This window comes from Mastigoproctus giganteus, chromosome 5 (genome assembly GCF_048544385.1).
Source record: "Mastigoproctus giganteus isolate SK-2022 chromosome 5, ASM4854438v1, whole genome shotgun sequence".
Taxonomy (NCBI): domain Eukaryota; kingdom Metazoa; phylum Arthropoda; class Arachnida; order Uropygi; family Thelyphonidae; genus Mastigoproctus; species Mastigoproctus giganteus.
The window spans coordinates 47,892,707-47,905,303 of NC_143579.1; the positions used below are offsets into that span (position 1 = coordinate 47,892,707).

The window sequence follows — 12,597 nt, forward strand, 5'->3', positions numbered from 1 at the left end:
GGGTGGCTGTACAGTCACCTTCTGTTTATAAGGGCAAGTGGGCAGCAGGGCAAGCAGCATTAGGGCATGCCAATTAGTGAAACTAAGACAGCATTGTCTTAACTACCTGCTGATAGAAAAATACAGAGGACAAATATTACATTAAAACATTTTAATTTTATTTTTAGTTTACACTAAAAATTGAGGTTTAACATTTAAGTTCCAGTGCTGAGTTAAAGAAAACCCAATGTTAGAATAAAAAAAATTTCAGCGCTGAGTTAAAGAAAAGAAATTTCAGCGCTGAGCTAAAGAAAACCTAATGTTAGAATAAAAAACATTTCAGCACCAAGTTAAAGAAAAGAAATTCCGGTGCTGAGTTAAAGAAAACCTAATGTTAGAATAAAAAAAAATTTAAGATATTTCAAAGAATTGCAGCCTTTTCATCTGCTAAATGAATTGAGTAAGGAAGGCAGCATCGACAGCTTGAATGTGTTCTTTGTGTGCTTTGAGCCTGAGCAGCTTTTGTGTGTCATTCGGATATGCAGAATGAATCTAGCAGTTCCTCTATGTGAGCTATTAGAATTGCACAAATTGTTTCACTGATAACTTGAATTGCTCTTTGATCATTCAAAGAGTCTTCAGTGATCAGATGCATTATGCAAACTTATTCTGCTGTTCGAAGCTGTGTTGGATACTCTTACAACCATCCTGAAATCTTGCAAACTAGTTAAAATTATGTGAGCTGGATAAAGCATCATTATCATGCACTTGTTTTACTAATTCATTAGCACAGTGGTAATGCCTTGAACAATACAATAACTATAAAACAACAGTGTGTAAAAGGACTTATGATATACAAAATCCCTCGAATACACAGATCACGTAGGTCACTGCCGCAGTGCATTGCATTGTGGTCCTACATGTTTTTGACATGCACATAGTGGATGAAACCTGAAACTTAATTATCAAACTTTGGAGAATGAAAATTATTGCATGGAGAACACTGAACATTGACAAATACATATTTATGGAAATTCAGTATGAAAAGATTATCTTTGTTAAAAAGAATATTTCAGTTAAAAAAAAATAAAAAAACAGGCATTATTTTAATTTGCCTGCATTAAAAAAAAGCAAACATTAGTCATTTTGATATATTTCTTTTTGCAGGGTTATAGTCTGGATGACATTGCAACACTGAGATTTACTGGAGATCAGCAGGCACACATTATTAAGGTTTGTTGACTTGTTTTATAGTATTCAATGCATCTCCCCACCACTGCCACCTTAGATTATACACTTAGTTCTTGTGTGGTTACATAGATTGACCTAATATGTAAATAGCAAAAAAAAAAAAAAGAAAGAAAAAAAAAAGAATGAAAGATTATTTTTCATTAATATTTAATTGAGAAGTATTGGTTTCATCTTAATTTCCAAACTTTCTTAATAATTAAGTTAGTAGAATGTGATGTTAGCATTAGTAGAGTCATATGATGCAAGAAAGCAAGCTTATATAGCATCAGCCAAAAAAAAAAAAAAAAACCTTCCCATTTCACCCATCCATTTACTCCAAATGTTTGTCTAGTTCTGCCTTGAACTTATTTAAGTTGTTGACCTCCACTACAACAGATGTATGGAAGCTTGTTCCAGATATCAACGCTCTGGCTAAAGGCGAATTTCGGCACATTTATTCTATAATTGTCTTTCCTCAGTTTGAATTTATGTCCTCTCAGGTGAGTAATCTGCACAAGAGGAAGAATCCCATTAGCATTGAGCTTGCTCAATCCATTCAAGGTCTTATACACCTCAATTAGATCACCTCACAGGTTCCTAGTCTCCAGAAGCTGCAATTTGCAGAACTTAAGCCTTTCTTAGAAACACCAACCCTTTGTTCCACTCGCGAACCTCATTGCCTTTCTCTGTACTCGTTCCAGCAGCTCTACTACATTATACTACATTCTATGTTGTATAATTATTCTTTATTCATGTCTCTTAAACCAGTGTTTTTGGAACATAGCATTTAAAATGGTCAGAGGGGCTTATAAAGAATAGATAGAAATTAATATGCTACATTTACTAACCAAATTAACAGTTAGAATGAATGACACTGATCCAGCAGCACAACAATTATAAGCTATTACAAAGTATATTCAGAGTTTGAATTTTTAATTCAAAAAAATTTTTTAAAAATTCAAAATTGATAGACCAGACAGATTTTTTTTAATGTTTAAATATATTTTAAGCTTTTCATTGCTGCTTCTTATTGTAACAGTAGTTTTATTGAAAAGCACACAAGATTTACAACTTATATGTGAAGAGAAACTTTAAAGTGCAAAGTTAATCACCACCATTATAATTCCCGCTTTCTCTTTCCAAACAGTCCAAACACGTGTCGCCACCAGCCAACATCCACTTACTGTCCGCCTTCAAACTCACAGAACCAACTTTTCATCTTCCTTGTTTATTCATTCAACTGCCGTTTTCTGGAACAACCTTCCTTCATACATATTTCGTGAAAATTACAGTCTACAGTAGTTCAAGTCTAATTTCAACAAATACCTTCTTTCATCTTCCTAATCTCCAACCCAAGCATGGCACTAAGCACTATAGGTTCTAATACCTCTTGTGTTTGGGGTTTTCATAAAAAAAAAAAAAAAAACCCACAGTTTCCAGTCAACTACTGCTCATTTTCACATTAACACTCATATCAAAAAATTATGCAAGTAGAGATAACATATGCTGTAGTTTCATTAAACAAAATTTACAAAACTGATGCAGCTTCATTATCAATTAAGATCAGATAATAATAATATGCTTTCCACCTGTTCCTTTCATGTATGAAATTAACAGGTCATAGGGTAGATGTTTGTGTAAATAATTAGGCCTGTTATAAAAACAAAGTGGCTAATATGTTGATATATCTTATCTGAGAACTCCATATGTTCATCTGTATGGCAAGTCATGAGTTATACATATCTAGCTAGTTCTGCAGAAATGATGCACAAAGAAACAAAATTCACTTCAAGTGATTACAATTGGTAATCATTCACTTTTACAATTTTTACTCATGAAATACCTCACAACACACTTTTTTGAATGCCTATATCAGGAGGGGCCAACTTAATTTGTGATGCGACCTACTTTTTTCCTTCAAAATGTGCCGCGACATCTCAAAAATTTCATTGTACAAGGTTAAAAAAGTTAATCAACACATTGAAAAATGCTGTTTATAAATTTTAAAATTCAATACAATTCAGAATTCTTATTTTAAATTCATACGTATTTAAAACTTTAATTTATGCGAAGTTTGTGTCTTCAAGTCATCTGCCAAGCTTTCAAAATCGGGGATATACTGTGATAAGGCCAACCGTAAAGAATCTTCTGTATGCAAGATGCAAGTCCGTAAGAACACAGCAATTCTTCGTCTTTGTTTGTTTCAAATACGAAAAGGCCATTCACATAGATGTGTGGAACCAAAACAGGAATTTAAAAGATCACTGCATTTTTTTACATTTGGATACTTTTCTTGGCAAACATATTTCCAAAACTCTTTTTCTGATGACCTGGCTTTTAGGAAGATATCGTTTCTCAATGTAATAATTTCATTTTGAAGTAATATTTTTTCCCTGTGAAAAATCGCAGGGATTTTTTCTGCAATTTGTTTCGTATCTAAGTCGACATTAAATGGATAAGAAATATATCGAACAATGGCTTCAATTGTTTTAAAATCACTGAATCTAGTTTCAAAATCATCCACAACATTCTCAATTTCAGAAACATATTTCTCACTGTTAAATTCAAAAACAGGATATTTTTGCAAATGATCTTGCATATTGGCAAAATGGTCGAATTTTTTTTCTTTGAGATCCTTAGCCATTGCCAAAAATTAATATTTATATGCAGAAATACTATTAATCATGTCACCCACATTTTTATTTTTTCCTTGTAATTCCAAATTCAGATCACTTAATTTACTGGTAAAATCTGCCAAAAAGCCAGACCACACAACCACTCTGTATCTTGTAGCTGCTGATAATCATCTCCCCTTTGATTTAACAATTTTTTAAAAATTTCATTCAGCAAATTTCGAAATCTCTGTAGAAACTTATTCCGACTCAACCACCTCACATTTGCATGTAAATCAGATCTGGTTCTTTTTCATCCAGTTGCATTTTGAAAAGTCTCCTTTGAAGAGATTGTCATCTGATGGAATTCACGATTTTGAAAGCGATGTCCATAACACTTTTAGTATTTAATCTTTTCCTGGCTAACACTTGTTGGTGGTTGATACAGTGGTAACTCAAAAAATCTGGGAATTCATCACCCTTTGGCACAATGCGATGAATCCGTTAAGATACCCTGTCATTGCTTTAGCTCCATCTGTTGTTACTGATACAAGCTTAAATAGTGGTAATTTAATTTTTTCAATAAAATGTTTGAATGAGTTCAAGTTATCAGTATCTCTAGTTCTTTCTCTTAACAAAACCATACCCAGCAGTTCTTCTCTAGTGGTAGAATCATCGAAAACCATACGAATAAAAACAAGCAACGGAGCTGTATCACTGACATCTGTAGATTCATCCGGTTGTAAAGAAAAGGACTCACAATTAGCAATATCAGCACGCAATTGTTCGCTCACATTTTTACTTATTTTTTCGATGCGTCGCATCACAGTATTTCGAGATAATTGCAGATCTTGAAGGGCACTTTTAATTTCATTTTTGTCCATAAAATTTTCAAAAAGAGAATCTGTTATTTCTAAAAATGCGTCTTTGATGAATTGACCATCAGAAAATGATTTGCATTTTTTTGCAAGAAGATGACTCACTTTAAATGATGCTACAGTTACTGCTTTAGATTGTAAATTAGGTGTCATGAAGAAATTTTGTTGCGCGAATAATCTGGATTTAAGTTCTAATTTATTTTTTCTAAGTTAACTATTCGGCGGAAAATCCAATTGGTATTTACCACGGAGTGCGTTGAAGTGCCTTTCTAAATTTCCTTTTTTGGGTATAGCCATGGAAGCATCGCAAATCAAACAGCAACATTTTTCTTTCACCATTACAAAAAAGTATTCTAGTTCCCACTCTTGATGAAAATGATACGTTTTACTCTTTTTTGTAGTATTCATTTTAAATAAAAAGGTATTAAATTAACATATAAGTATTGTCCAGTTATTAAAACAGCAAAAGCAATGCTTACTGACTTAACTTTACACTTTAAGTTGCACGGAATGGAAAAATATTCTGTCTGAACAGCTAACGTAGGATAATTGATGAAGAGGGTTCCCGAATAAGGACGTTGTTTCCAAAATAACCAGACAAACACACCACTGTTTATTGCTCTGTTTGGTTATATCGTTATAAGAATCAGTTTTTGAATGCCTTTGTGATATTTCTCCAAAGTTATTTCTGGAGGTCACGACCATAAAACAATAAAAACAATTTGCACTTTCCAGTTTATTGGGCTTTTCTGTAAGTGCAAATCTAATTATAAATGGGTAGTAAACTCAATCTTATTGCATTTGCAATAGTACCGACAGCTGAAAATCTTCGATGAAATCTTCAATCATGCAAAAAAAAACCAAAAATTAATTTTCAAAATCTGCTCTTCATTCCTATTTTTGAAGCTTTGTAAAAAAAAAAAAAAAAAAAAAAAAAATAATAAAAAAAATAATGCGCAGGTAGCGAAAAGCACTGCGCAATATAAAATTTTGGTAGTATACCTGACTGCGCAAATTGAGGGATGTTTGTATATTTAAAATTCGTCGTGATCGAATCATTGGCCACCCCTTCCCTATATAATTATGTGATTTTACATATTTCAGCTTTGTAAGCTTTGTTCAGTATTTGTTAAACCTTAATGCAGAAACATTTTATTTTGAATATATGATTATTATTTTTGTACTTCTGCATGGTATTATGATGCTATTGTGATTATTGAGAACTTTCATTCCATTGGTTGTAATGGTTTTGTTTATTAGTTAGTAATTTATATAAATAAAATTAATATTATCTTATACAGGTGATGCTTTTTTTTTTTGTATGTTTGGTACAGAGAGGTGGTGGGGAAATTAAGCAGAAATTCAGCCATTTTAATGGATAAATTTGAGTGCTTGAAAAAGAATCATTACCATTCTTGAAGGTTAAATCAGAGGACTGAACTGAAGTACTCAGCAGCTCAGTTCTATGCTAATACCTGCCCTCATGCATCTGGCTATGTGGGTTCTGATTCTACAGGAGGGAGGTATTCTTGGTGGTACACTGCATTGTCAGGGAAATGGAAAATATTTTGAATAATAAAGATGGAACCGGGGGGGGGGAATAACCCAGGGTATGTCTGCCAGGAGCAAATGTTAGTAATATTGTAGATACATCTTTTAATACACAAAAAGTAATATTGTTGTACTTCTCGATACTAGTGAATGATGTTTAGGCAATCCGTGACTTTACTTAAAAAGTATCAGATGATGTAAAAGTCGTCATTAAAATGTCTGGAATGTTCTCAGAGTATGATAGGAGGAAGTTTGTGATATGAGCCTTGTCAACCATTTTTGCCCTTTGATTGCATGCACGTGCTCACACGCAAGACTTGTGGGGTAGAATTTTTTCCAGCATGATCTGTGCTTGTTAACAGAAGTGACTGGTTTTTGTGTATCCTCACTTCTCTTCTCTTCCCCCCCTCCCACACACAAATGAGATGTTATCTGGTTCAGAAAACTGCTGATTTGGAGGGAGGGTACATGGACTAATAGTTTAATGACTGACAGCCATAAGCAGAGGTGGAATTAAGAAATAATAATTCAGTACATCCAGTATGAGTAGTAACTAAGTATTTAATAAATGTTAACGGAAGCTTTCGAGATAAATTTCTTCCTCAACCGTAGGAGTACATACATATATAAATATAAAACATTATGAATGGAATGGTGGAGCATGGTTGTATTAAGTTAAAAGAGAGCATGCATGAATGCTGAATCATTTACTGCATAGAATTAGTTGATTGTTGTTCATACAGGGTGCGTATATGGGCTGACTGCCAGTGTTTGTCATGTGGTAACACTACAGAATCCAAGATTAGGTATAGTCTTTCACTCTATTGCAGTTTAAAACATTACGACAACCAGATATGTGTAGTGACTCTAACCACAGACAGTAATAGTAGTGACGGGATTGGTCAATCACCTCGGTTTTGCGACTGGGATTGAGGTTGTGGTGCATCGACCAAAAATGTTCTGCAGCTGCAGAGTGTATAGAGTCACCTAGCCGAATAGCCCTTTCATGTTTTGTGAGGTGGTCCTGGAGCCTTCTGGCAGTTTCTCCCACATAGCAACTGCCACAATCATATACCGTATCACATGCCACAATCGAGGCATGTGATGCGGTATATAGTACCACTATGTAAAAGATGGGAGGAGGGGGTGTCTTCACCCTTGGGACAAGAGATCACAAACCTCTACTGGGAAGTTGCAGGCACTTTATGCAGTACCCACATAAGATCTTAGAAATGTGATTTGTAAGTGGTAGATGTTGTCTCGTTGCTATGGGGGCGGGTCTCGGATGTGCGGCAAGCTCACAGGCTTGTAGGTCACATCTATCCAAGACATGGGTAGGGTAGCCACAGTTGGTGAGGTTGGCTCTTATCTTAGAAACTTTGTTGCATCTGGCTTCCATGGAGCTGGAATGACTCTAGGCTTGTGAGAGTAGTATGTGCGCAGTACTGACCTGTACTTTGTGTATTGGCCAGAGCACATGGGCTTTCAGTATACTGAAGTTTCCAGATGTGAGCCCACCCGCTTCACTAAGGCATCCAGGAAGGAAAGGGTGTTGTTCGACTCTAATTCTAATGTGAACTGGATGAAGGGGGATAGGGAGTTGAGATGTTGTAGTAGTTGTGCTTCTGAACCTTGGGGGATAATAGTGAAGATGTCTTCGACATACCGGCACCAGAGGGTGATGGGGACTGGCAGGTTCAAGAATGTGTTCCTCCATCGCGATGTTAGCAATAACGGAGCTGACAGGGGCACCCATAGCCATGCCTTGTATTTGTCTGAAGAGAGAGAGAGAGAGAGAGAGAGAGAGAGAGAGAGTCTGTGGAACCCAGTGCCATAGGCCTCTTCTATTTTAGAGGTGGAATTGATTGGGATATAAATTGAGATATGTATCAACCTGAGAGATGGGGAGGGATGATTAAAAGATGGGGATCCACATGGGATCAGCAATTATATAGGCTGCATTAGAGTTACTAAAAGCACAAACAGGCACACATTGACTTGCTTATATGCTAATGAAGCATAGTGAATGAATTGGATAAATTTTAAGTATTGATTAGGTCATCAAATGATGACATAGGAGTTTTGGAAACATAGTGTCACACTGATATTTTGGGCACAAATTCTGAATGTGGCAAATACAATGTTTACAGAAAGGATAAGGAAAGTAAGAAAAGGGAGAGGAAGGAGTTGTGTATTTGATTATGAAGAACATTCTGAAACAATACAAACACTAGACATGGGTTTCCAGTGTAATATCCAGCCAGTCTTGTCCGATATAAGCACTTAAAAAAACAAAAACGAGATGAGAAATTTGTTATAGACCAAATTATTGTGATGAGCCTAATGAACAAACTATACAGACAAATAGAGTAGGCCAGAAAACTAAAATGCCTTTTTATGTAGGATTTTAATTTTCCAGATATTGATTGGAACTCATGAGTTAGCATCTCATTCAGCAGCAAAACACTTCTTGATTTGTTGAACTGCTTTCTAAACTAACATATTAGAGAGCCTACAAGTAATATTCTTGAGCAGATTATTGGCTCTGATATATCACATATGAAGAATCATCAAGTAAAGGAACCACCTGGGGGCACTGAACAAAGTGTATTGGTGTTGGATTTATTCAGAGACATAATTATTCTCACTGATAAAGGAAAGCAATTTTGTTTTTGCAAAGGTGATTATAATTGGCCTAGATTTTATTATTATATTTTTTTTTATTTATTTTCAGTGGGACCAACTGAAAGTTAATGATATCTACAACTGCAAATTCTAAATGGGAAGTGCTTTGAAAACCAAAATGTCTTTTTATGTAGGATAAAAATACTCCCCTCCCCCGAGTCTTGCAGATTCCCTCAAGTCTCAAGTTAATCCACAAGGCTTTCAGCACATAATCACTCCTGTTGTGTCTGGGCAGAATTGCAGACACATACACATTCTGACCTAACTGGCAGTATTTTTTTCAGTACAGTTCTTATATTTATTGAATAGATGGTCAGGTCATGTATGTTTAATATCGTTAGTCCCCACATGAATAATAATTCTCTCTCTTTATCTTCCTTAAAATCTGACAGTCTGTTGGTAACATCATCAATTGTTGCTCCTGGAAAACACTCTGGTTCTAGACCACCTATCTTTATTACAAAAAATATTATCCATTTCCCTGTTATGGAGTCTAGCAAAAAAACTAGATCATTTTTGACCAGAGCAGTCTGCACGTGACTATTCTTTTCTGATACTCGAATCAGGAGTGTGTCATTTGGCAGGTCAGGGGATATTTGAGTCCGTGACGAGCTCCCAGTTACATTTCTTTCTAGAGCAAGCACTTGTTTCTTCAGTGACTCAAATTCTTCTCATAATGCACCCAGTTGTAATTTGGGATTGGTACACTCCTTACATCGGTTGCAAAGAAAAGAATCACTAGATGAGCTAGGTTTGTCTATTAGACCAGCCTTAGAATACATACCATAGGTTATACAAATGAGGAAGTTGTGACTCACACCAGAAGTGCCCATAGGCATTTCTGTTTGAGTATTGATGTTCCGGGACTTTGTATTGTAAGTGGATCTTGTAGCAACCATAATTTAAGTAAATTGAACTTTACAAAGATTGCTAAATTTAAATATACAAAATATTGCAAAAATTACATTAACAAAATATTCCTAAAATTATGTTAACAAAATATTGCAGAAATTAAACTGTTGACAAAACTCAAATCATTGAAGAAGTTAAATTTAAGCTACTAAACGAAAGTTACGAAATTCTTGCCAAAATATCAATAACAAAGGCTATCTGAATATTAAGCTGTAGCTTTCCAAATATTTTACAAATTTAAACTTAAAATATACTATGGAATTTAAATTAACAGAGTATTGCAGAAATTATACTGCTGTCAAAACTTTTAACCACCAGTGAAATTATATTTAAGCTACCCAATGAAAGTTATGAAGTTCCCACCAAAATATCGATAGCAAAGACCATCTGAATACAGTAAACCCCTGCTATTCGCGGTATCTGTATTCGCGGTCGCCGATTTAATATAAAATGAAACCTAAAAAAATGTGAATTTTAAAGTGCCGTGAACATTTTCCACCATAAAAAAACATGGGCGTGGCTAAAATTATCTTTCCCGGTCAAGACAGCGCTCAGTGGGTCGGGGAAGAGGGGTGACAAAATCACGAGCGTGGATGTTTCTCGCTCATCCTTGTTTAGTATGTCATGGAAGGTTTCGTCGTTTGCTTTTAATTTATATGCTTATAAATTGAATAAATTTATCAATTTATAAATTGATATGCTTACAAAAGTGATAAATCTACCATTTTGCAGTGTAAAACAGTCTTTTTCGAGTATGTTAACGGAAGAAAGTGACTTTATTGTGGACAAGTTCTTTCTAACCCGTACAAAAATATGGCTATGAATAACAAGGGGAAAAGATCAAAGGTGATGACATTAGCGAATAAAATTGAGTTATTAGACAAAATTTCTAATGGTGAAAATGTCTCCTCAGTGGCAAAACATTATAAAATCAATGAGTCAACGGTACGATCAATCAAAAAATCCGCCGTAGTGTCCGTGAAAACGTGCTAATTGCTCAAAAATTTGCTCTGTAACTCGTGATGTTAAATTAGAAAAAATGGAAAAAGCTTTAAATCTGTGGATAGAAGACCAAACTCAAAATTAAATTCTGTTAAGTTCACTCATCATTCGTGAAAAGGCAAAACTCCTTTATCAACACTTTAGCGAAACTGGTGATAGCACTGGCGGGATAAGTTTTTTAGCTAGCAAAGGTGCTGGTTTGAAAGATTTATTTGAAATTTCTAATTTTTTAATATTAAATTTTCTTATTTTCATTTCGATACCATATGCTTGCATTTCACTATGTACTGTCTATGTACATAGTCATATTATGAAGGTACATATAATACATACATAGACAAAGTTTTAGACTAGTTTTTCTTATATATTTCATACTTTGGAACGGAACCCCTTTATTACTATGGGCGCCATAACTCAGTATTTGCGTTTTCGGTATTCGCAGCATTTCTCAGGAATGTAACCCCTGCAAATAGCGGGGGTTTACTGTATATGAAGCTGTAGCTTTCCACATTTTTATTTAAATACAAAAATAAACTAATCTATGTGACTATAGGAATTCAAACTATAAGTTAACTATAGTTTAGTATATAAATAAATAAAAAGAACCTCAAAATTATTTCAAAAACTTACCTGCATTGAAGAGCTTTGGAAATACACAGCCACATGGTGTAGCTTTGATCCCAGATCCCGTTTTTCTGTACCTTCCTAAAGGTACAACTAATCACAAATTTTTATCTTCAAATATCAGTTATTGTAGGCTTGTTATTTTCAAGAGGAACTTAACTGGTCCAACACTGCTGGTGAAGGGTTAATGATATTAACAGGTATTTTAAATTTTATGTCTAGGTTTTTTGATGATACAAAGAATGGTTAATGACATAGATTGTGGTATTCTTCAAGACAGTCTAGATAAACTAGGCAGATGGCCTGAAAAAGAGCAGTTGAAATTTAATGAAGGTAAATGCAAAGTATTGTATTTATATAGCAGTAATTCCAGAATAAAGTGTCATCTGGGGAGTACCAGATTCAAGGTAATTTAGCACAGGAGCTTCTCTTAACTTATGAATGAATTCATATATATTTTTTATTTTATTTATCTATTTATTATTATTTTTTTTCATTTTGGTGAGTGGCAGTTACTCCTCAACTTTAGCCAGACATTTTGGAGTTTCCCTGCATATATACTGGCTTGAGTTTATGCATTATGGTCTGTAAAACTATCAAAGACCTAGGGGTAATTAAACAGTCCAAAGTGGATTTCTCTGAGCAGTGCAGACAAGCTGCTAGAACAGCTCATAGAGCCTGCCAAGATATATAGGAACTTTGTCACCAAGGCACAGAGGTGATTATTCAATTCTGTAAAGCCTGGTTAGGCGACATCTGAAATACTGCATATAGGTTTCAAAACCACACTTTAGGAAGGACATGGCTCTGTTGAAAAGGGTGCAGAGAAGAGTAATAAGGTTAGTTGGTAACCCAAAAGGATTTTCTTACCAAGAAAGATTGGATTGTGGTTCTGTAAATTGCAATGTCTGGAAACCAGTCATCAGTTTTGTGACCTAATTGAAGTATTATTTAATCCTTTAAAAGGGTTAAGTAACTAAATGGTGTTAGCTAAATCTTAATTTTTTCCGAGGTGATGCATGTGCATGCAAACACACAAGGAGGACATAAATTTAAATTGGAAAAGAATTGTTTCAGAATAGATGTGTGAAAATTTCCCTAAGCAGGAGGTGATTGTTTGAATT

The 12,597-nt window shown here is 34.7% G+C and overlaps 1 protein-coding gene across 1 annotated transcript in view; it reads left to right on the forward strand.

Moving 5' to 3' along the window:
- PolrMT (mitochondrial RNA polymerase) overlaps positions 1–12,597 on the forward strand; it is a 395,821-nt gene that overhangs the window by 73,200 nt on the left and 310,024 nt on the right. The window contains exon 6 of the mRNA XM_090374544.1: positions 1,147–1,212. Within this exon, the coding sequence (XP_090230670.1) occupies positions 1,147–1,212 (66 nt within the window). The remainder of the gene's footprint in view (positions 1–1,146; positions 1,213–12,597) is intronic.